This window comes from Magnolia sinica, chromosome 6 (assembly GCF_029962835.1).
Source record: "Magnolia sinica isolate HGM2019 chromosome 6, MsV1, whole genome shotgun sequence".
NCBI classification, from domain to species: domain Eukaryota; kingdom Viridiplantae; phylum Streptophyta; class Magnoliopsida; order Magnoliales; family Magnoliaceae; genus Magnolia; species Magnolia sinica.
The window spans coordinates 104135727-104159491 of NC_080578.1; the positions used below are offsets into that span (position 1 = coordinate 104135727).

The 23765-nt window shown below is 40.1% G+C and overlaps 2 protein-coding genes across 4 annotated transcripts; one reads left to right on the top strand and one right to left on the bottom strand.

Moving 5' to 3' along the window:
• The first annotated feature begins 545 nt into the window (after nt 1-545).
• LOC131249384 (uncharacterized) lies at nt 546-17739 on the top strand. 2 transcript variants are annotated; one of them, XM_058250134.1, is made up of 3 exons: nt 546-862; nt 14041-15868; nt 16754-17739. In XM_058250134.1, the coding sequence occupies exons 1-2, from the start codon at nt 593-595 to the stop codon at nt 15265-15267; spliced, it is 1497 nt and encodes a 498-aa protein (XP_058106117.1). In that variant the 5' UTR covers nt 546-592; the 3' UTR covers nt 15268-15868; nt 16754-17739. The 2 variants fall into 2 exon arrangements, with proteins under 2 accessions (XP_058106117.1, XP_058106116.1); XM_058250133.1 differs by having other exon boundaries at nt 16829-17739.
• LOC131249386 (protein IQ-DOMAIN 19) lies at nt 15678-20688 on the bottom strand. Of its 2 annotated transcripts, none has more exons than XM_058250135.1 (4): nt 19954-20686; nt 18845-19078; nt 16831-17514; nt 15678-15815 (listed from the first exon to the last, which is right to left on the bottom strand). In XM_058250135.1, exons 1-4 carry the CDS (start codon nt 20398-20400, stop codon nt 15795-15797), a joined length of 1386 nt encoding a protein of 461 aa, XP_058106118.1. In that variant the 5' UTR covers nt 20401-20686; the 3' UTR covers nt 15678-15794. The 2 variants fall into 2 exon arrangements, with proteins under 2 accessions (XP_058106118.1, XP_058106119.1); XM_058250136.1 differs by lacking the exon at nt 15678-15815 and adding an exon at nt 15863-16740 and having other exon boundaries at nt 19954-20688.
• Nucleotides 20689-23765: the final 3077 nt, after the last annotated feature.

Consider the following 23765-nt stretch of genomic DNA (forward strand, 5'->3'; position numbering starts at 1 on the left):
CGCCGTTAGTTGACACTTCACTGTTACCCACTCCCACTAGGGAATCGATAACGAGGTTATCTTTCACTCAGTCTACCACTTGAGCTATGGATCAGGGTGTAGGCTCAAATCCAATTTAAAGATGAGTTGAGTCCAGCTTTTTTCGAGTCAGCCCAAAATCACATGTGGTCCAGCTAACGTTGAGAACGGAAGCTTAGTTGAAATCATCCCAGAGCCGACCATGATGCTTCTAAATTCGTTCATAGCGTTACTTCCACGTAGATAAAATTGCAGTCACAAATATCATCCTCATACAAAACCCCACAAAAATTTTCATGCAATCCCCACTGTTTCTTGTGGTGTGGTCCACCTGAGTTTTGGATCTTCCTGATTTCTAGATTTCTTCCCTGTTATGATCTTGAGAAACTGATGGAAGAGTGGATTTATAACGGGCATCTCTGTTGGCCCCACATAGATATGGACCACAGGAGCATTCCGTGGCTAGGGTGAATGGCAATTCGCGTCCGGCATGTGCTACTGTTCCCCCCACAAGCATCCAAACGACCCCTAACGTTTTAAGAAAGAAAACAGACGAGAAAGAGAGAGAGAAGAGATGGAAGCAGAAGCAGAAATTCTGCAACCTTTCCTTCTCCATTTCTCAGACCTCCTTCTCCTATCTTCTCCTCCTCCTACTTCGGACGAGGCGGAGCTCAAAAGGCTCGAATCATTGTCGAGAAGCGTCATGGAAGCCCTAGGGCCCACAGGTCCAGGTCTCCTATCCATCGTAGGAGTCCCAAAAGCTTCCTATCTACGCCAAACACTCCTTCCCTTTGCTCGGAAGCTCGCCCTACTTAGTCCTAACGCTCTCCGTCGCGTTCTCAAGGTACTTGAAAGAACTCTTTCTAATGCACTTCTCTTCTGCTGTTTCAGAAATCATGTGGGATTTTCGTTTTCTGTTTTGGAATTCAATGAGCAGTAATCGGTCCATGACGATGCTCGGGCTAGTTTTAAGTATGCAAATTGTGACTGAGTCGACTCGGTGAGTTGTCATGAGTCGAGTAAAGCCCTTTGCATTGATGATGCGATAGGAAGTGGAGAAAGGGTGAGGCATTGTACAGTGCTTGAACTGAGAATATTTGAGGTGGGATTTTCATTTTGTGTTATGGAATTGAATGAGCTGGAATTGGTCCATGATGATGCTCGGGCTAGTTTGAAGCCTGCAGGTTGTGACTGAGTCGACTCGGCGAGTTGGCATGAGTCGAGCAAGGCACTTTGCATTGATGATGCGGTAGGAAGTGGAAAAAGGGAGAGGCATTGTATAATGCTTGACCTGAGGGTATTTGATAGAAGCTTGATTTGTTAGTTTTCAAAAGTCGGGTCTGTGGTTCAGCGATCTGAACCGTTGTTATGGTGAGAACCACATTTGATGGTCTATGTGCTAAAAGTCTCATACATGGGAGAGTTCTAACCGCAGTTAATGAAGAAAATGTAGCAATGGTCCTTAACCAGCTTGGAAGGAGGCTAAATTTTCCATGGTTTGGATCTTCCAACTTGGGAAACTTTTGGTGAGTGAGGTGGACCAAAACCAAGCAAGAAGTGGAGTACCACGAAGAGAAAATGTACCCAACAAAAAGGTTGTTTTTGTATCCATGATGAAGCTCATCAATATCAACGGTCTGGATCACTACAGCATGGGATCCACTTATACAAACTGGGAAAACCAAAGGAAACTGTTTCCATTCTCCAATCATGCATCATAGAATACCTCATAGAAGTGGAAGTAAACCAATTTTCTTGACCAGGAATGTCCAGGAATTGCCGAATGATTCCATAGGCAGACGAACAACCAGGGGTCGTTCAACAACCTGGAATTAGAAAATTACTTACAAATCCTGAGAATTTCATTACGTCAGAAGTGTTTGGGAACTTGTAATTGGAATTCGATCCCCAAGAACCCGCCAGCCAGCTTTTCTAGAAAGAATCATAAATTGCTTAAAATCAGTAGATGAATTCTGGCCAAGTTCCAGTTGCCAAATGTGAAGATTGGCCCTATAATTGGATTCCGATTCCAAAAGGGCAAATTCCAAGCTGCTAAACGGCCCCTCAAAGTAAATTATAAATGCAACTATAGGTGATAATAATCAGAAAGGACAGGAAGCAAAACATTAAACATGGTCACATGGGTTTTAGAATTAACAAACAGCTTGATGAGGTTCTTCATGCACGTTTTGTACTTTGTTTGAATCCCTGAGTTTTGAATGGTATGATGTACTTGAATATTCAATTATTAGCATTACGACTTCTTGGACCCTTTAGTTTCTGAATAGATGCATCATGTGCAAAATAGTGGAGGAATCTTAACGCAGGGAAGGACGTGTTGAGGTTGAGCACCTTCTTCCTCAGGGGGATAACTACTTCGAATCCACGGAGCTTCTTTGGACTCCTCATAGAGATGCCTCAAATCCACGAGGAGAAGAAGAAGAAAAAAATAATTCTAAAGAATTCCAAATAAATTGATGTATGTCCCAGTTACACCATTAATATAGAAAAAAAAAAACCCAAAATTCGTAATTACCAAAAATAGCAAAATTCTAACTCTAATAAAAATCCCATTTCTAACAAAACTCTTCTAAAGCCTAATTTCTAAAAATAAAAATTCCAAATAAACTTTTGCTAGAAGAGTCCTAACATGATTAAGAGTTGTTTCCAAAAAAAAAAGAAGAAAAATCTAAAACTCTAAGAACAAGAAAATATTAAAAAATTAGAAATACTAAAAATAGTAATTTTTTCTTAAAATTCTGTTTTTAAGCTGAAAGCGCGCGTTTTCTAACAAAACGAATAGACGCGACCCACTTTGTGAGTTGATTCACCTTGGATGGCCCGTTTCAGTAAAGATTGATAGGTTGTGCACCCCGTAACGATACGCGGATCAAAAGTTATGGCCAATTTATGGTTCACCTTCTTTTGGTCCAACCATGCTAGGAATGTATCTGTGCCACGTTCTACATCAAATCAGTTGATGATCTTTTTGTTGGTTATGAAGTGTGTGCAAAAATTTGGGGTGCTTTCTTTAACTTATTTAAAGTTTGTTGGCCTGTTGGGTTTTTCAAAAGAAAGCAGCAAAGATTTTTTATGTATGTCAGGGGGTTTGTTCAAAGAAAGAGGAGCCTTATAGTGGGAGCTGCTCCAAGGTGCCATCTTGTGGGGCTATTTGAGGGCAAACTGAGGCTGCTGCGAAAGATAGTATCGAAAATTAAATCTACTTGATAGGATGGGCCCTTGGGCTAGAGGAACTTAAGGAATAATGGCATTGAATTTTTTTTTTTTTTTTTTAACAATCTTAAAGGAGTCCTATTTTTGAGTGCTCCAGTTGAAGGAAAATTTGGAGGAGCGTGTTTGTTGTGCCTGTAGGTGGTTGAGTGTGGAGTGATTCTTATCTGCCTTGGTTGGAGTACAGTTATAGGGGGATGATCAAGGAGGACCAAGGTAACATGATTTGGTTATTCTCCTAGCAGGCCGCTTACATCAACATGGTGGAAGCTAAAGTGAAGGTGAAGTGTGAAGGCCTTCGAATTATTTCCAACTCACTTCAAGATCAGGTGGTGGTGGATTCTACTTACGAGATTGTGGATTGGGTGGCAGGAAAATCTATTGAGCTTTGGTGGCTGGACTTCATTGTAGATGAAGTCAAAGATATCATGGCGATGTTAAATGTCTTATTTTTTGTAGCCTTAAAGGATTCGTTGTGGGCCACCCTCACCCTTACAAAGGAAGGGGTGCAGAGGCTTTCAATTTGTATTGGGATACCTGGTTTATTAATTTATTTAATATAAATCTTCATGTTGAGGAATTTTCAAAAGTTCAAAGTGATGATATTAGAAGTGGATGGTCAGACCTTCTTTTTTTTTTGGTCCTTTGTGGTCCCTAGTTTGTGGTAGAAGTTCGTGGGCTCCTAACTAGCAGACTTTGGGCCACTATGGATCCTCCTAGATTTTGGGCCGCTATGTATCCTCCTAGACTTTGTGCTCACAGTTCGGGTTTGAGAATATGGCTACTCTTGAGGATTGGATGGGAAATTGGGCTGGGGTAAGGATTTATATTGGGACTTTTAGGGTTTGGGTTTCAAGGTAATTTTGAGAGATCGGGGCTTGCAATAATGATTTGGAACATGAATTGTGGGTGAATTTTTGCTACAGTTGGCCAGGGGATGGAAGTTTGGGGTTTGGTTGGTAGTAGGAAAGAAGATATGTACTGCGGTTGAGATTTTGGGTGAAGAATGGTGAAGCCAATATTTAGATGTGGGAAAAGTGGCTGGATTAGGGTTGGGCTGAGATTAGGGGACAGCATGATGGCTTTGCCAAAGGGGGGAAATGGAAAAAACTCCATCCAATATAGCAATGCACCAATGATCATACTTTTGGCACCCATCATCAACATCTGTGGAACCTTAAGAGACGTTAATTCTAACTTTTCATAAATTTCCAGACTAAACGCATGGACAGATTATGTCTCTCCAAATTTCATCCAATTAATATGTGAAAGTGTTTTTTGTTTTTTTGTTTTGTTTTGGTTTTTTGTTTTTTTCTTTTAATAATCAACGAGTATTTGTTACAAAAAAGAAAAAAAGAAAAGAAAAAGAAAAGAAAAGGGATGCTATCATTAAGATAATGGATAAGTGCCACCAATATAGAAGCATGGGACCAATGAAGATAGAAAAGGTGATGGTTTTGTGGAGTCTCACTACAAGGATAACAACGCTAAGGAGTCTTACCTTCAGTGATCTAGAAGACTAACTTCTAGAACTTAACTACCACCTCAGGAACCAAAGAGAGGTTTTCATTCAATTGATTACATCATGTCTGTCACTCCATATATATGGTTATATGTGTGCATACAAAAATCCCATTTAATTTTAAAGCTTTGGCTTAATTCTTAATCGTTGTGTCCGCGTGCGTGTCAAACCCTTTTTACTCGCAAGGTCTTAAATATATTAATAAACCCTTTCTTAATTCCTACTCATTGTGTCCAAAGGGTTAGCTAGATGTCGTCTTGCTACAGTTGGTGCTTTAAAACTCAATTGTGACAAAGTTCCTTGGGAGATTCTGGTCTAGGTATGGAGGGACGGATGGTAAGAGAGTCTTTGCACGATGTCTTTTTTTTTTTTTTTTCCAGGTTGGATTGGTTTTTTGAATCATAGCTTTATGGAGGTTCAATGGGTAACTCTGGTCGATCAGTTGTGGGAAGGTGGTCAGAGATCATGATCCTTCTAGGTAGGTGCTGCTCTCGCTTTGAATCACGCTTCAGACTCATGCTCCTGTGCATGCTTCCTAGTAGTTTATACTTGCTAACATTTTAAAATTATGCTTCCCTGCTCTACACCTGAACCTGTTGTTGCTTTGCTTTTTGCAAATATAAAATGACCAAGGCAGAACCTCTCTAGCATTCCTGGGTCCACTTTTGGCAGGTGACTCTGATGAAGCGGAATTGGAAGCTATGAAGACCAGGCTGAAGCGTAGTAAAGACTAGAGGATTTTTCAAGGCTTATTATTGAAGGCGATTGCAAGAGTGCTTCAGTGTCGGCTATGGGGTCTAGGTCGGATCCTTGGAAACAACATTTCTTATAAACAAAATTAGGAGAATTTTGTCACTTTTCTCAATCGCCCTCAATCTTGTCCCTAGCATGACCAACTCCATAGCACATTGTTTGGCTAAAGGATGGCGTGGGCGGTATTTGCCATTATTTGCTTAACCACTGCCTTAATGGATAACATCTCCTTTCCCCTTTTCAATGAAGATTGTCAATAATAAAAGAATCATGGTGGATGATCTTTTTTTTTTTTTTGGATCTACATTACAATTCTCATGATTAACATAATGTTCATTGTCCCTATTCCGGAACTGGAGAACAGAGTTATTCCTTGTGTCAGGCGAGTGGTAGAGATCTTGCCTTGGAAATGATGTTTTCCCAACCTCGGAATTGGAGAAATGGAGTTGCTCCTTTCCCCTTTTAGAGCCTTCAACTTGAACCAATTCACCCCTTCTAACCAGCGTGGTTCTTGGTCTCCGTTGCACATGACCAAACCATCTAACTCTATTGTCCCTTATTTTCCCTTCATGTTTTTAGGAGGCTAACTAGGAAGTGGACCCTCTTTCTAAAAATGGGGACATTCTGTTCTATTCTTTGCAGTTGTCAGAAGTCAAAACTAAATTTAGGGTTGGAATATGAAATTAGGGCTATCATGATTGTTACATATTCCTTGGTTGATGATATCAACTACTCTGAAATAGCATTTGATTTCCAGATTTTATTTTCTTCAGCTGTTGCTATATGAATCACCTCTGGTTAAGCATATAGTTTCAATGACAATCATATAGTTTGTCATGGTAACAATTATTCATCGGCAAAGCTGAACTTTCTTTTGGAAAGATGGTGACTTTGAAATAAATGTTCGATAAAAAAATGTTTCGATGATTAAGTAGTTAACTTCCCAATACAATGATGAGATGAAATTTGCTAGAATGATGCATGATGTGCAAATGAGCTAATATTCAATGTATGGTGTGAAGGAAATGCATGAAACGAAAATTTTGACTTTTAGCTTATCTATTGAAAAGGTCAACATAAATGGTATATACTATCCTTTTTCTAGATTGATTCTATGAATTTTTATGCTTGGAAAAAAAATTCACATAGCCATATGAATGTGATTTAGAATGGATGAAAATACTTAAATCAATGAACCGGAAGAATACTAGTGGAGACTAATAACCTTAGTGAGTGTAGAGCCATTCTATCTTTTCTGAGAGTTGCAAGTAAATTCCATTTTTCCTTGAATCCAGCATTAATTTCGTTGTGATCTCATTATTCTTTGTTTTGGTCAAAATTCTAAGAATGACATTTCAAAATTGGATTATTTCACTAGAATTTTTTTTAGATCTATTCGAGATACGAGAATAACCATGTGAAATCTAGGAAATGAGAGAGGCCATTTTTGGAAAGTTTGAGCCTTTTAACAATGCCCTCTTACTAAATGGTATCTTTTTAGCAACCTTTTTGAGCCTTTATAGTCTTTCTTTGTTAACCACATTAACTATAATCTTCTATGACAAATTTTACAATGCTTTTCATAGTAAGATGCAAAGAATGATTATGTTGAGTGGCAAAGAAAATATGTTGAAAAAGGTGAATTGAAAAAACGAAGAAGACAAGATTAGAGAAAAAAGAGTGAAAAGAAAGAAAGAAAATACCTAGATCTGTCAAGAAAAGAGTTAAAAAAAAAAAAACAACAAAAGGAGAAGAATATTGGTAGTTGGAAATGGTAATCATATCAATTTCTCTATCAAAGCATGGGTTTGTAAATATTTTGATTCTTAACTTTCCTTTCTTTGATAAACCTCTCCTAAACCTCGTTACAACCTGTATAGAAGTCCTGCTTGATCTTAAGATGTAGTGTGGTTATAATGTGGAAAATAGTGAAGAAGGGACTATGGTGTATGGTTCAACATTCTTAAGTATTTGATATTCCTTTCATGAGATCAGAATTTTAATTTATTTTATACTATCGTCTTTCGAATGCCGTATGTGAGATATTTGCTTTGTTTATTCCACTCACATATAGATGAGAGACAACTTAGCCAACATCTGAGTGACTTTATTGTGAGTGAATATACTTGGTGAGATTTGAAGTCAAAGCGCATTTTTGGATGGGGAATTGAATATGTATATTTCAAACATTGCGAGTTATGTTGATATTGGCTATACACACACAACACTCTGAGCATGAACATGAGTAGGATGTTTCTAGCAATTGGATAATGTATAAGACTTTTTTTTTTGAAAAAGAAAAGAGTGGTTGAATGTAATTTCCATGACACTATGCATATTATTGGTAATGAAGTCTCATGGCCTTGAAAGATGGGAAGTTATGATTCAATTCTCATTTTCAATTTTTGGTTCAATGTTTGTGGGTAACATTGCTGCAAACCCTCACGATACTACAATTCGTCCACTAGGGGCAACCTAGGGGTTCAAAGGCTCATTGCATTAGCTAAATGCAATCGAGATTACCTGCGAAAGTAGTGCAGGTAGAATTTTTTATTGTTATTTCAGTTTTGCTCGAGGACTAGCAAAATGTAAGTTTAGGGGTATTTGATATACATGAGATATTGACAGTTATACTCCTCAAATTATGCCCGTCAGTATCTCATTTTAGCCCAATTCCATTTGATTTTGTGTTTGTGATGATTCTTATAGATAATGGAAGATGATGTGAAAAAATGGAAAAGATGCGAAAGAATGTACATCTCTTAGGTTTATGGTCCATATGAGCTGTGAAGTTGTCCAACCCTCGAGAAATCATCCAAGGCAGGTTGTGGAATTTTATTGGGTGAAGAAAACGAATGCATACATCATATTGCAATTATTTAGAAATTTAGGAGGACACGCATGTTAAATACGAAATCTTGGGATGTGACTTTGGTTGTACGGTTAAAATAGTATCATGAGTATGTCAGATGGTCCAGATTGGATGGTAACAATGTGTGTGGACTAAAATATGTCGGGAGAGCATAAATGCTCTGTACACCAATGTTAAAATATCAACCTTTTCCTGGAGCAGAATTTCGAGCTGATTTTTTTTACCAGTGTGAAGAGCGCGTCGAAAAATGCCAGGATGTCAAGTTTTCACTCCAATCTGATCACCATGAAGGAAGTTATAGGCGGAAAACGGAAACGAGAAATTCTCTAAAGAAAAGAAAAAAGAAACTGATGCATCTGACATATGCTTATGTCGTCATCATCCCTTGAATTTTTGGATCAAAATTAGGGATCTAATGTGGGCCATTTGATCTGTCCACCTTAAAGAACATTTGAAGTTAGGGCTTGTTGGGTTCAAATTTGGTTAGAATATGAGATGCCAATACATCATACGATCAGAATCTAATCGACAAACGTTTGAGTAGTTTTTTTAGAGTTCTGGTCATCCATTGCTCACGCCAACGGTCTATTTAGGCAAATAAGATGCCTAAAATACAACAGACGGTCCAAATTGTGAATCACTTTAGTGTATTTTAAAAGAAAAGAATAAAAAAGGCTTATCACGAACTAGCACACTAGTGCTGGCCGCTTGAAAGGAATAGAAAGAGAGAGGCGGTTGCATCTATTCGGTCCCAAGTAAAAGAGAAAAAAGAAGAAGCAAAAAAAAGAAACAGGGGTTGCCGTTTTGGGATTTCAACAAGGATAGGAAATAGCAAGGGTTTCCATTTTCCTCCGCAAGGACGAGAGAAGAAGCGGCTACTGGAGGGTTTTGGACGGATGAAACGACTATAAAGCCATGAGAAATCAGAATATCATAGGGCGATGAGAAATAATCTCCTCTTAAAAAAGGGATTGCTTTTGCTGGTGTTGGAGTTGACAGATTCATCACAGAGATTGAAAGAAATCAGTGGTTCGAAGCTAGAAAATCAGAGGGTTGTGTAAGAGATGGGTTTCGTATCGATTGTGTTCTTTTCCTTTGAATCTATGTTACATCTCATGAATTTCTAATTTCTTAGATAGGGCTGAGATGAAGCCCCTAATTTGAATGATTCTTGTTGATTGTTGATTTCATCCGAAATTGATTGATTTCTTTCATTCTCTAGTATGTTTAAATGAAAAATCAATACTTCTCCAATCTATGAGCTTGCTCAAAGTCTAGAAGTGGATGTTGTCTGGAATCTTATACTAATTGTGCATGTGTCTGACCATGAACATGTTTTCCTACAGAAAAAGAAATAGGAATTTAAATCTATTCATGCCTAAACATGGATGGAAAGATGTGATTTTCCAATTTCATTGTCTGTGATTCATAATCAAGATAGTAGATGATGGATGTGGATTTAAGTGGTTTGATTGATTCTTAATGTTTGTATATATATAACCATTGATGTGCATGCATTAGGGACAATTAATGTTAAGGAAAAACGCAATTGTGCTTCCAGGGAATTATACATCCTGTGTGCCTAAACAAGGAGACAAGTTGTTTTATAATTCTTTTTGTAGTATAGTGGTGAGTATTCCCACCTGTCACGCGAGTGACCCAAGTTCGATTCCTGGCAACGGCGCTAAAAACTAAATATTCCATTTAAACCAACCTGGTTTAAATTAATTTTAAACTCGCAAGTATATGAATCGGGTGTAGACATGACACGTATTATGAGATCGTTCCCACAAGGACTGGTTGTTTCAATTCGAATTTTAGGTTTCTTCTTAACTAATCCAACAAATAGTTTAGCTAATTATTAAGTAAAATAACAAAAATCAATGAAAAATAATTGAAAACGAGAAGGAAAATTCACTCCAGAAGAACATTAGGACTTTTGAATCCACCCCTAATTATTCTAACCCTTATTTTACTTGTTGATTCACCCTAATTCAGATTGATATAAATTTAATAAATAAAACATAACCTGTCCTTGTTTAGGCACACAGGATGTATAATTCCCTGGAAGCACAATTGAGTTTTCCCTTAACACTAATTGTCCCTAATGCATGCACATCAATGGTCATATATATACAAACATTAAGAATCAATCAAACCACTTAAATCCACATCCATCATCTACTATCTTGATTATGAATCACAGACAATGAAATTGGAAAAAATCTCAAGGATCACATCTTTCCATCTATGTTTAGGCATGAATAGATTTAAATTCCTATTTCTTTCTCTGTAGGAAAACATGTTCATGGTCAGACACAAGCTCACCTAGTATAAGATTCCTAACAACATCCACTTCTAGACTTTGAGCAAGCTCATTGATTGGAGAAGTATTGATTTTTCATTTAAACATACTAGAGAAAGAAATAAATCAATCAATTCAGATGAAATCAACAATCAACAAGAATCATTCAAATTAGGGGCTTCATCTCAGCCCTATCTAAGAAATTAGAAATTCATGGGATGTAACATAAATTCAAAGGAAAAGAAGAAGAACACAATTGATAGGAAACCCATCCCTTACACAACCCTCTAATCTTTTAGCTTTGAACCTCTGATTTCTTTCAATTTCTATGATGAATCTGTCAACTCCAACACCAGCAAAAGCAATCCCTTTTTGAAGAGGAGATTATTTCCCATCGCCTTCTGATATTCTGATTTCCCATGGCTTTATAGCCGTTTCATTCGTCCAAAACCCTCCAGTAGCCGCTTCCTCCCTTGTCCTTGCAAAAGAAAATGGAAACCCTTGCTATTTCCTATCCTAGTTGAAATCCCAAAACGACAACCTCTGTTTCTTAATTCTTTTTTCTTTTTCCCTTTTACTTGGGACTGAATAGATGCAACCGCCTCTCTTTCTATTTCTTTCAAGCGGCTAGTACTAGTATGTTAGTTCATGATGTGCCTTTTTTAATTCTTTTCTTTTAAAATACATTAGAGTGATTTACAACCTGGACCGTCTGTTGTATTCCAGGCATCTTATTTGCCTAAATAGACCGTTGGTGTGAGCAATGGATGACCGAAACTCTAAAAAAATCACTCAAATGTTCGTTGATTAGATTTTGATCGTATGGTATATTGGCATCTCATATTTAAACCAAATTTGGACCCAACAAGCCCTAACTTCATGTGCTCTTCAAGGTGGACAGATTAGATGGCCCACATTAGATCCCTAATTTCGATCCAAAAATTCAAGGGATAATGATGACATAAGCATATGTCAGATGCATTAGTTTTTTTTTTTTTTTTCTTCTTTAGAGAATTTCTCGTTTTTGTTTTTCGCCTATAACTTCCTTCACGATCATCAAATTGGAGTGAAACTTGACACCTTGGCATTTTTCGACGCACTCTTCACACTGGTAAAAAAATCAGCTCAAGATTCCGCTCCAGGAAAAAGTCGATATTTTAACGTTGGTATACAGAGTGTTTGTGCTCTCCCGCTGTATTCTAGTCCACACACATTGTTACCATCCAGTTTGGATTAGCTGGCATATTCGTGATACTATTTTAACCGTACAGCCACAGTTTCATCCCAAGATTTCATATTCAACATAAGTGTGGCCCCCTAGATTTTTAAATAATTGCAATATGATGTATCCATTCGTTTTTTTCACCTAATAAAATTCTACGACCTGCCTTGGATGATTTCCTGAGAGTTGGACAACTTCACCGCTCATCTGGACCATAAACCTGAGAGATACATTCTTTCTCATCTTTTCCATTTTTTCACATCATCTTCCATTATCTGTAAGAATCATCAAAATCACAAAATCAGATGGAGTTAGGCTAAAATAAGATACTGACAGACATAATTTCAGGAGTATAACTGTCGATATCTCATATATATCAGTGCTTCAACTGATTTGGGCTTTCGGACAAATTCAAGGATACGTGCTTCATGTCAGGACCATATGTAAGATGCCATTTTAGATGCTTTAGTATGGAAAACCATATGTAAGGTGCACTCAGTGTTCGAATTATCTTCGATATTATTGAAATATTTCCGATATTATCTTTATCTCCAGCTCAATGATACCGATAACATTGGTAGCGATACCGATAATGCTGGTGGTATTAGAAATTCTAGGTATTAGCAATCTATCGTTAAGTATCGCCAACGTATCAATATCGCTAATGTAATCGCCAATATTTTCAACTATGTAAATTCTAGGTGTCGCTTGTATTGCCAATGCATCAATATCGCCAATGTATCTGCATCACCAATATTTTCAACTATGTAAATTCTAGGTAATGCTTGTATCATAAATGTATCGACGATATTTCAATAGTAAATTTTTTTTTCAATTTTTTTTTCATGGGCACACGGTTGTATGTAATGTTCAATTCATCGTTGATAATATCTCAATATTATTAATATCGCAACATGTGCGATATTGAGACCACAATTTCTCGTTTCCTTTCTAATTATTGATGATTTCTTGGTGAAATATCAAGTGTTGTTGATATTTTGCAATATTGATGGATGTGTGGATGGAAGGTTGGATAGTTAAATAGGTCGGATGGGATGGTTGGACTGATTTCTTACAACAACACATGCTTTTAAGGCCCAATTAAATGGAAACTTGTTACGTACGCATTCTTTTTGCGATTTTTTTTTTTTGTAAAAAAAAAAAATTTTAATTTCTAAATATGCAAATATGAACATTTTAACATCTCTTAAAGTTTCGCTGAAAATTCCACCATTTTCCTCATGTTTCTCCGCATTTCCGGTTATCAACGATATTATCGGCGATATCGATATTGTTTCCATATCCCTAGCTAGCAAAACTTGTAGTGATACCGATACTTCGAACACTGGGTTCACTGTAGATGCTTCACCTGGATGCATTTAGATGTTTTGGACCATATCTAAAATGCACTTCAGATGCTTTAGTGTGGAAGATGTTGTCCCAATATGAACAGCCAAAGACTTCTCTTTGCTGAATTATTGTTATTATTATTATATTGTCGGTGGTGGCAGTGTTGTTGTTGTTGTTATTGCTCTAGTTCTCCTCCTTCTGCTCCTCTCCTCTCCTCTCCTCTCCTCTCTTGTTGCTTTTAGTACAATAGTTGACGAGCCCAATTTACATGTTTACCTAGCACCCCTCACATGCCAACACAGTAATGCTCTGTGCTGCACATTAGCCCACTATTTCTTGCCGCCCACAAAGAGGAAATGTTGAATAATCAATAACTACATCATGTATTGCTGGAAGAGCCCATACGTGACTGGCAGACATGCTCTTTAATACATATGTGCATGTACTAAATAGATATTTCTTGCTGCCTACAAAGAGAGAATCTCAAATAATCAATACCTTTATCATGTATTGCTGGAAGAGCCCGCTGGGCACACATGACTTACAGACATGCTCTTTAATATATTCGTGCAAGCACTAAATAGATGATCCATGCTTTTATTATTTTGAACACTAAATGCACGATGTACCTGTATCTTAGAAAATAAATATCTTTGCTGAAGAATTATACAAGGATTCTAATTGTGAGCTTTTACAATATTTAAACATTACCTGTGTATGTTTAAATGGTGTAGTGCTCTGAAGTTCATTGCTTGTGAAATTTTCAGGACCACAGCTTGGGCAGCGATGTTCCTTTGAAGAATCCGGATAGGAGAGTCTCGTCTTTTGCATTGCAGTTGAAATATGTGCAGGATCTGAGCTCAGAACTGACTTCTGGCGTATCAAGACACAATGATGAAGATGGTCATATTGCAAAAGAACAACATCCAAATGTGAATGGATCGCATGATTTTCATGATTATGAATTCAAAAATCTGGGGCGAATTTTTAAGGAACTAGGCATTTGCATGATGGAACTTGGACTTCGGATAGCACAAGTGTGTGATAAGGCCATTGGTGGCCAGGAGTTGGAGCAAAGCATACTGAATGGAGGCACAGCAAAAGGACGGCTTATACATTATCATTCAACTATAGATAATGTCATTCTAAAACAGGCTAGGAGAGGAAAACGATTTACCAAAGGACCCGCTACTCATTGTGTTTCACTTCCTTGTGGTTTAACAGGATCTGAAGACGACATCCCTATGAATTCTGGAACTGGCAATGGTGGAGATAAGCAAATGGCAATGGATGGCTTAAACCTGGAAAACTTCGAAAATGGAGTTGTGTCCTGCCGAACTTCCCTTTCTAACTTGTGGCAACAGTGGCATTACGACTATGCAATATTCACTGTCCTGACAACTCCAATGTTTTTGTACCCATGCTGTCAGCCGACATCTGAAGCAAAAGACGGGTTTTGCATATTATGCGGGCGGGAGTGCTCACCTCCGAATGGGCATACATATTTGCAAATATTTGAAACTAACAGGAATAAGATCCTTCTGGTAAGATCCCCCCCTGAGAGTTTCATTGTTCAGGTAGGGGAATCAGCTGACATTTTGTCAAAAGGAAAGCTTCGTTCAACCCTACACTCTGTTTGCAGACCAGTCGACCGAGAGGAGTTAAGCAGGGAGACCTTTGTTGTCTTCCTACAACCTGCTTGGGACAAAACTCTCTCCATCTCAGAGTATCCTATGACGTCAGCTATTACAGGATATGAAAACTTGACACTAGATGGGAAAGTTTCTCGGGTTAATGATGAGGAAACTGAATTGGATTCTGATGTTGTTAGCACTCATCTTGCTGATAGGGAATCCCATAAAATTGTTCAAGAAATACTTAATATTGTACCGCCGCTATTCTCTCGCTTAAAGGATGGGATGACTTTTGCAGAATTTTCACGTGAAACTACCAAGCAGTACTATGGGGGGAATGGTATACAGTCTAAGAGATAGAGAGTTCCTTGGCATGGATTTGGAATTTTACAGCATCCATCTACTCATGGTAAAAGCATCACAATGAAGGAGAGACTGAATCTGGAAAGATCAAACGCCTCTAGATATTTTTCATATTACAGTTCAGTTAAGCTTCTCATATGAAGAAATGCATCTACATCTGTTATGCTTCTGCAGTCATTCGGACATCTCATTGTTCTCTAGTCGTGGAAAAGATAATATGCTCCCATTCAAACTGAGCAGAGGAAAAGGAAAAAAGAAAAAAGAAAAAAGAAAAAAGAAAGAAAAGGAGAACACCCAATTTGCAAATCAAGACTCTACATGGGAACCTTGAATTTCACGGTTCCATGCTGAAACACTAAGTTGTAAGTTGAACACAATCAGCAGCCTTCATCAGCTTCTACTTCATTACACATCTTTCTGCATCCTTTTTTCTCTGAATTGGTGCGTAGCTGCTATCGAGAGTTTGTGTTATTCCCTCTACTTCAAAGGTCACATGATTCACAGTAGTGGATAGACATGAATGGTTAGTACCCATTCCCATGCACCTGCAGGCATTGAAAGGACATTTACATATATGGTTGACCTTCAGAGGCAGCAGGTATTTATTCAAAGCCCAAGTCAATTTTGCATCTCTGACTGACACACTTGGGTATGTAGTTTGTACAAGTTCAGTCCATATGTTCCAGACCAATGGCCTTCTGGGACCCAATGTGGATGAGGATGCTAAAAAATATCCAACGTGGATGTTCTAGTCCATATGTTGCGAAAAATGTCCAGATTGGATGATCCCGGCAGCCATTCTCAGGCCTTTTTTACCCAATTAAATGGACCCATTGCTGTATTTCTATCATTAATTTGTAACTGTTCTATTTGCAGGTCACAAATTGAAGTTTGGATGGTCTTATTGAGGACATTTTTCATGGAACATATATCCACGGAGGCTCCAACAGACTGGTGGTCTGCATCACTGAACAATTGGCTCAACTTTTACAAACTGAAAACCCCAGTCTGTTGTGGATGAGCCTTGCTAAGTGCACACATGTGCGCAATAAAGCTCAGCTACATGCCACACATGCCAGCATGGAACATAGGTGTGAGATCCAATCCATCCATCAGGCTGGTCCGACCTTGTAGACGTTTTCCAAAAATAAAACTGGTCCACTCAGCATGTGGGCCCCAATATTGGAAACAGGTGAATGGGTTAGAAAGCTTCAGTGAAGATTCTCAGAGCTGTACATTTGTTTTGCAAACTGTGGCCCACTTAGCAGTTTATAACTTGATTCTTGGGCTAGGGCATTAATATAGTGGTGCATTCTGATGGATGGATTGGATTTTGGACCTATTCTGCCATCTTGACATGTGTGGTGTGTGCATGAGCTTTATTGCAAATGCGTTTGTGCTTAGCAAAGCTCATTTTGCATATCCCTAGTTTGAGGTCCATTTCCAATTCCTCACACCTTAGAACTGCTCCTGCAAAAAACAGGACCAAATTTGCATAAAAGTCTGAGTGATTGGCATTCATATTTGAAGTATTATATTCATGGGTTAATATATACAGACCTCATATGCAACCAGAGATCTGCAGTAGTTGGTGTTTGTGAGCACAGTACTGGATGAACCACATTCGCTGTCCTTGAGTGACATTGTTGATCTATCGAGCTTGATTGACCATGGGAATTGGTACCCATTAGGAGTCATACCCACATGTGAAGATGATCGCTGCATTCTAACACTTCGAGGGATGTTCCTTCCTTCCATTGATGGCCTCCGCCTGCTTGGTTGCCTTTCGATTGAATCTGGCCGTTGCTTTGGTGCGCTCTGTGATCGGACTTTAGCTCGTGAAGACTCCGTGTTGGCCATGTAATTTGGAAAGAAGGGGTAGTCATGCGAAATAGATTCTGCATATTCTTGTTGAGGAAAACTGAAAGGAGTTTTAGTTGGATCGGGTTTGGACACAGCTGAGAAGAACTGGGGGCTGCTCTGTGTCGTGGTGAATGAGTACTCATCAAAATGTCCACTACAGGCTCTTGGGGTCAGATCGGTCAATGCAGATGGTGCAGGTGAAATCTGGAGTTGTTGTTCCAGTTTTGAATATGGACAGTGTTCGGCATATTGTATTGAGAATCTGGGATCTGCTCTTTCAGCATGTGTGGTTGAGTAGCTGTTCCTGCCCTTTGAATTGCCTCTCACTTCTCCAAGATCCATCTCCACAATCTTAATGTTCTCTTCCATGCCTCGATCCACCTACAATGATGAAGGAGGACCATGACTTCAATAGTCTCAATACTAGCATCAGCTAATTGAACTTTCTAGGATGCTTGGAAATTAGAATTTCAAGTCTCATTTTGCATCTCTCAAGTCTGAAACTGTTTTGACCGTGTTTAGATGCACAAAAATGAATTCAATAGCTTAGTTTAATCAAAGAGAAAATGACAAAAAAAGAATGATGCTCCGAAGTATTCTTTAGTAGCCCTCAAATTGCAGTAACTTTTTTTTCAAGTGCAACTTGGTTGTGATGCAATCGCAATTTTGGAACCCGTACCGCCCTTGATAGTTTATTAGACTATGGGCCTGTTTGGGTGCCACTTAAAACTGAGTTCATCTCATTTTAGTTAACAGTAACAGGTGTGATCCGGTGGTATCAGTACCACCTTTAGCTTACAGTGGTACTAGGGAGTTGTGAGGCCACATAATGTATGCCAGATATCTAATCCATCCATTTGCATGAGCTCATGTTGACCCCATATGTCAAAAATCAGCCTGATCCAGCACTCAGGTGGTCCACAGCACAGGGAACAAGATGGGAGGGAATGCTCACCCATGACTTGCACTAGGGTCCTCTTGATTTTCAAAACAATCTCATCTTGGGCCTGATCCTTGATCCAAGCCAGATGAAGGTTATCAATGGCCTGGGTTGCAGATAAACCACAGTGTGGGCCCTCTATTCAAATCAACGGCAGGTGTCCACTCTCAACTTGTTCCACGTGGTGTGGGCCACCTGAGTCTTGGATCAGGCTGAATGCTGTGCAGCAGGTGTAACTTGAGGTCATGCATTTGATGGACGGGTTGGATGTCACAAATACATCACCTGGACCCGATTCTTTCAGGCACCAACATAGCTTGTGGTTGTATCAGTACCACAGGAGTGCTTAGAAATTTAGTTTTGGCTGTGTTTGGTTGCACCAAATGTCATGCAATTAATGATATTTTGCACCAAATTAGACTGATTAGTCATGAGATGTCATGAAATTTCTTGATATTTGGTGCGACCAAACACACCTTTATATAAATGGTTATTCATGAAGATTAAAAATAATCACTACTTAAATCTCTAAATGGATGATTACTGTTAACTAAAACGAGATGAACTCATTTTGAAGTGGCACCCAAACATGCCTGCAGAATTGCAATTCACTTTATCATACATCCACACACACCCTTCATTCCTATAATGCCTTTTCTTTTATTTCTAAATTCAATTGATGCAGGTAAGTTATATCTGCCAGCAAAGAAGTCTTATTTAATCAGAGAATCGTAGAAGAAGAAGAAGAAGAAAAAGAAGAATCCAACTTACGTATGGTTGTCGGAATCGATTGTCTTGTGGTGATCTCCGGTGAATGGATTGCCTCTGTGGGATAGGCTGTGCTTCCCCGGTTATCCGGACCCTCTGAGCACGAGCTCTGGCCTGGGCCGTCACCAGTGCATGCATACACCGGAGGGTTGTGGTTGCCTGTTTCCTCACCAGGTGACCTCTTACCAATGCCTGCAGTTTCACTAATCCTTTCAATGCGCATAATGCTTTCCTCGCCTGTAATGACACAAGAAGGGCATTCTGTTAAGTATTCTTTTGGCCTTCCTTTACTTTTCTGTAGTCGTTTTATAATTTGCATTCTCTTCTCTTCAAACTGGCAAGGAGAGTGATCCAGTAAGAGTGCTGGAAATTACAATGGAGAATTCGACCAGTTGATCTGAAGCGTTCATTTGGTCCAGCCAGCATTAAAAAAAGAAAAAGAAATGACACCAGCAAGACGATTGTGGATGGTCGAGATTGTTTAATATAAAATAGTTCCAATCAAGAACTCTACCACCATTTGGTTGGGCCCTCTAGTGGATTGCTCCTGGTTCTAAAGAATCACTTGTATTAGACATTCTTAACCTTCCCATCATGGTTTGAAAAATGAGCAGCTATAGAAAAAAGGAAACTGTTGTATAGTAGGATCATCAGGTTGGTGTAATTCCTTTCATGGCCGCCCCTCTAGTTTCAGACCCACTGGACGCTCCAGATTGATTGATTCGACTGCCCACTTTTCCTTGTGCAACTCGACCACCCTTTTGGTGGGCCCTTTCATGGATTGATTGTGGTTTTGAAGAATCACTTGGTTTGGAGACAAGAAGCTATAGAAAAAAGAAGATAATTCTCAGACATTGGGATCAACAGGTCAGTGATTCTTTTCATAACTGCCCATCAGGCAAGTGTTAGACTAATGGACAGCCTAGATCAATTGATTGAACTGCCCACATGCTCGAAGAGCTTTTGATGATCTCTATGATGTATTTGGGAGATAATTCTACTTGGGAGGATGAAAATCATGGATGCATTTCTGTGTAAAAGGGTTCTTGATCTACATTACAGAGACATGGCTTGGATGATGGATTCGAGATCAGTTGGAGAGAGATAAATACCAGATAAGAACGAAAGACAGACTGAATCTTGATAGCAGCAGCTTCTTCAATAGCACTGCTCCTCCCATTGGCAGCAGTGGTTCTGCGAATCATGGCTGCAGCTGCCTGCGCAGCTGCCACGGCTGCGTCGGCAGCAGCAACGGTGGCTGCCGCCACCACCATGGCATGCTTCTTGTGCTCATTCTCAGATTCCTCAATCGAATGGATTGGAGTGGCAGTACCGGCAGTTGGGTCAGGTGAATTCACATCCTTGGTGGCAGCTGATCGCCGGAAGCTCCATCTGCGCTTTTCTTTTGGGGTTGGAGTTGTAGTTGGAGTCGGCGATGGGTGATTGTCGGTGGGAAATGGAGATGGTTGGCTTCCCTTCTGATCTTTTTCCTTCTTGTCTTTCTCTCTCTCCTTCTTCCCTGTCAATAAGCTTCTAATCCATTTGCCTGTCTTCCCCATTGTTGTGAAAAGCCTCTAACAAGCCATGGCAGAGAAAGAGAATCTCCACAGAGGTAATGCACTTATCTCTAACATACATCTCTTTATATCTATGATTAGTTAGTCTCTGTTATTTTATATGGCTGTTTATGTGTACCAGATTCACCACCATTTTTAACATGTGGGGGGCCCTTCCAATCTAACATGGCGATCTGGACCGTCCAGACCACAGGTCACACTAAGATCACCCTATTCGAGCAATCCTAAACATTGAATGATCGAGCAGGTTCGGCATTTAATTGGTTTGTTGGGTTTGCTTGTTCAATGTCAATTTGGAGAATGGGTCCCGACGATCCGGATGGTGGTGCATGTACATCACGATCTGGGTTGTCCAGATCACAGGTCCAATAGAGGATGGCTGGAAGATCGCCCTGTTTGAACGAATCCTTTATGTTAGATGATGGTGCAGTCCATATTCCATTCACGGTGGGAGCCAGTGGTCTGGATGGTTGTGCATGTACATGGTGATCCGGACTGTCTAGATCACAGGCCCTAATGTGGATATAGGACGGCTCAAAGATCGCCCTCGTCAAACAATCCTAGACGCTAACTAGCAGAGTGGTCCATATTTAATGAGCGGATCAGATGGTTGGGATTGCCTGGTCAATGCCAATTTGGTGGGGTCCATCCATGACGGGGCCGGCCGTGACTGTGATGGTACATTTACATGGTGGTCTGAACTATCCAGATCAAAGACCCCACTGATTCGAAGATCACCCTGTTCGAAAAGTCCTAAGCATTGAATGATCCAGCGGTTCGGATGGTTGGGGTTTGCTGGGTCAATGGCAATTTGGAATGGGGTCCATCCACTATGAGACCAGACGGTCTGGATGGTACTGCACGTGTGCCCAAGATGTTGGAAATGGTGGTGAACTATCACTCTTGTGATGAAAGATGATATGGTATTTTGTTAGTTAATTTGGTAGGCCTGCAGTGATAGAGAGGGGAAAGAAATGTGAAGGAAATTCCCGGGAAAGCCATTTGCCAGCTCCTGGTAGTTTTAAGGCATCGATTCCTTAGACTTCCATGTCTTACACAAATACCCCAGGTCTTTTCAGATTATTACTAACCGTCCCCTCTTGGGATCAGGAAAGGCCCGAGGGCAGTTTGGTAATCTGGCACGTAGAGTAATGGACAGTTCATGAGCCATGTGAAAAAGCCAAGAACATGCAGAATCCGTGTAAAATACTCTTGTCAGGGAACCACCGTCCAATAGGGGTCAGGGCTCTTTTTCTCTCTCTCTCTCTCTGGGGTGGGCCCCACACAGGGCTAGCGAGGTGGGGCGCATGTGGCTAACCTGCGCCAGGGGGCTTCTCTTGGACGCTGGATCCCAGAAACCTCGATTCCAAGACTCCCCCCATGTCACTGTACTCGTCTTTTGGAGGGGTGGGCCCCACAGTCTCACTCGAATGTAATCTCATTCCTGAGGGGTGGGTCCCACCGCTTTCAATCTGATAAGCTGGCAACTGGACTGGCTGGCTTTTCAGGGACGTGTGTATATGACAATAAATAATATTAGCGGTTGGTACAGACACGGAAATTAATAAATGGAATTATGAGGCCGTATCCTCTGCAACGTTAGCAGCATAAACCTATTTTACATGGGGAGCGGATTAGGTGACGGTGCGGCCCTTACCGTAGGGCCCACCCTTGATGTATTTATTCTACATCCATGCCGTCCATCCGTTTTGGTTCATTTTAGGGCACGATTCCAAAAATGAAGCAGATCCATTTCTCAGGTGGACCATACCATAGGAAACTGGTGATTGACCATTAATGAGCTACAAAAGTTTTGTATCAAGCTGATATTTGTTTTTTTTACCTTCATCTAGGTTTTTATGACCTTATCAATAGGTTAGATGGCAAATAAACATTACAGCGGGCTCTAGGAAGTTTTTAATGGTACATCGCTTCCATCACCCTTGTTTCCTATAGTAGGGTCCGCCTGAAGCTCGGATATGCTTCATTTATGGGTTCATGGCCTAAAATGATCTGGCAAAACGGATGGACGGAGTGGATGTAGAATACATACATCAAGGTGGGCCCCACGGTAAGGGCCGCACCGTCTTGGGTGAGGCTGGGGCGGCACCTAATCCACCCCCTTTACATAGAGGTCTCGTCCAGTACAAACGTGTCTACATTAAGGTTATCGTACGAATTGATGTGTGGGACCCATCGAGATTTTTTTGTAAAATCTAAGCTCTCAATCATTCGTGGCACCTGGTTTTTTCAATGGAGCCAAAAGGTCAGGCTAATCCAATGTTCAAGTGGGCCACACCGCAGGGAACAGTTGAGAATGAGTGTCTCACGCCCACTGTTAAAAATCTTCTAGATTTTATTTGGGGCTCACTGTTTTTTAATATTCCATTTACGGCCCGTTTGGCCGGGTGGATTGGAAGGGATTGGATGGTATTGGGGTGGATGGCATGGATTTCTAGGTAATAATGATGTTGTTAGTGGATTGTCTTGAGATCCATGGGATTGCTCTATCCCTGGACTGCTATATCCAGTCTGTTTGGCACGCCCGGCCAATACCAGATTAAACCGTCCCATCCCTTCCAATCCCTCTAACCAAACACGTCCCTAGCAAATTTGAAAGTATTAGGGTGGATTGGATGGGATTTAAAGGTAATAATGGCGTTGTCAGTGGATTGTCTTAAGATCCATGGGATTGGTATCAGATCACCGGCTCTGTTTGGCACGCCAGGCCAATCCCGGGATTTAACATCCAATCCCTTTCAATACCATCCAATCCCTTCCAATCCAACTGGCCAAACGGGCCCTTAGAAGAAGAAGCATCCAAACAGGATGTATGGATGCAACAAATCAGGTGGGGGCGAAAACACTTGATTTTAGAGGACTAAGGAATGTTTTTACATGGTGTGGTTCACTTGAGTTTTGGATCAACCCAAGTTTTGTTGTGCAAGGAGAATAATAGGACGGGGCACAATGATGATGGAGGAGATGTCAATTAAAAATCAAAGGGGCTCCACCCTGGCATGCTGGCCTCATTCTACAAACGTCCCAGTTGGGTCCCACCACATTGGATGTATGGCATCCGACCCATCGAGGGGGGGAGGGAGAGGGAATTGCCTGCGACCTCGTGCGCAGATCCTCTGTTTTGAAAAGACCACAGCAGGACTGTATTCTAAAAAGCAGGCGGATTAAAAAACTCAGGTGGGCCACATCAACGAAACAGTGAGAACAACATCCACCGATTGAAATCTTAATGGAGCTGACCACGATGTTTATATGCCATTTGTTTACACCCGTTTTTGACTGACTTACTTGGGCCAAGGAGATGCTTCAATGTGTTGGTAGTGTGC

What these genes read in the sequence shown, in the direction of transcription:
- LOC131249384 (XM_058250134.1), top strand. Translation starts at nt 593, where the DNA reads ATGGAAGCAGAAGCAGAAATTCTGCAACCTTTCCTTCTCCATTTCTCA. An exon ending in CTCTCCGTCGCGTTCTCAAG is followed by an intron (nt 863 to 14,040) that starts GTACTTGAAAGA and finishes TGAAATTTTCAG; the next exon opens with GACCACAGCTTGGGCAGCGA.
- LOC131249386 (XM_058250135.1), bottom strand. Translation starts at nt 20,400, where the DNA reads ATGGGGAAGACAGGCAAATGGATTAGAAGCTTATTGACAGGGAAGAAG. An exon ending in ATCGATTCCGACAACCATAC is followed by an intron (nt 17,515 to 18,844) that starts GTAAGTTGGATT and finishes TCATCATTGTAG; the next exon opens with GTGGATCGAGGCATGGAAGA. An exon ending in GATCTCTGGTTGCATATGAG is followed by an intron (nt 15,816 to 16,830) that starts GTCTGTATATAT and finishes CAATGCCTGCAG; the next exon opens with GTGCATGGGAATGGGTACTA.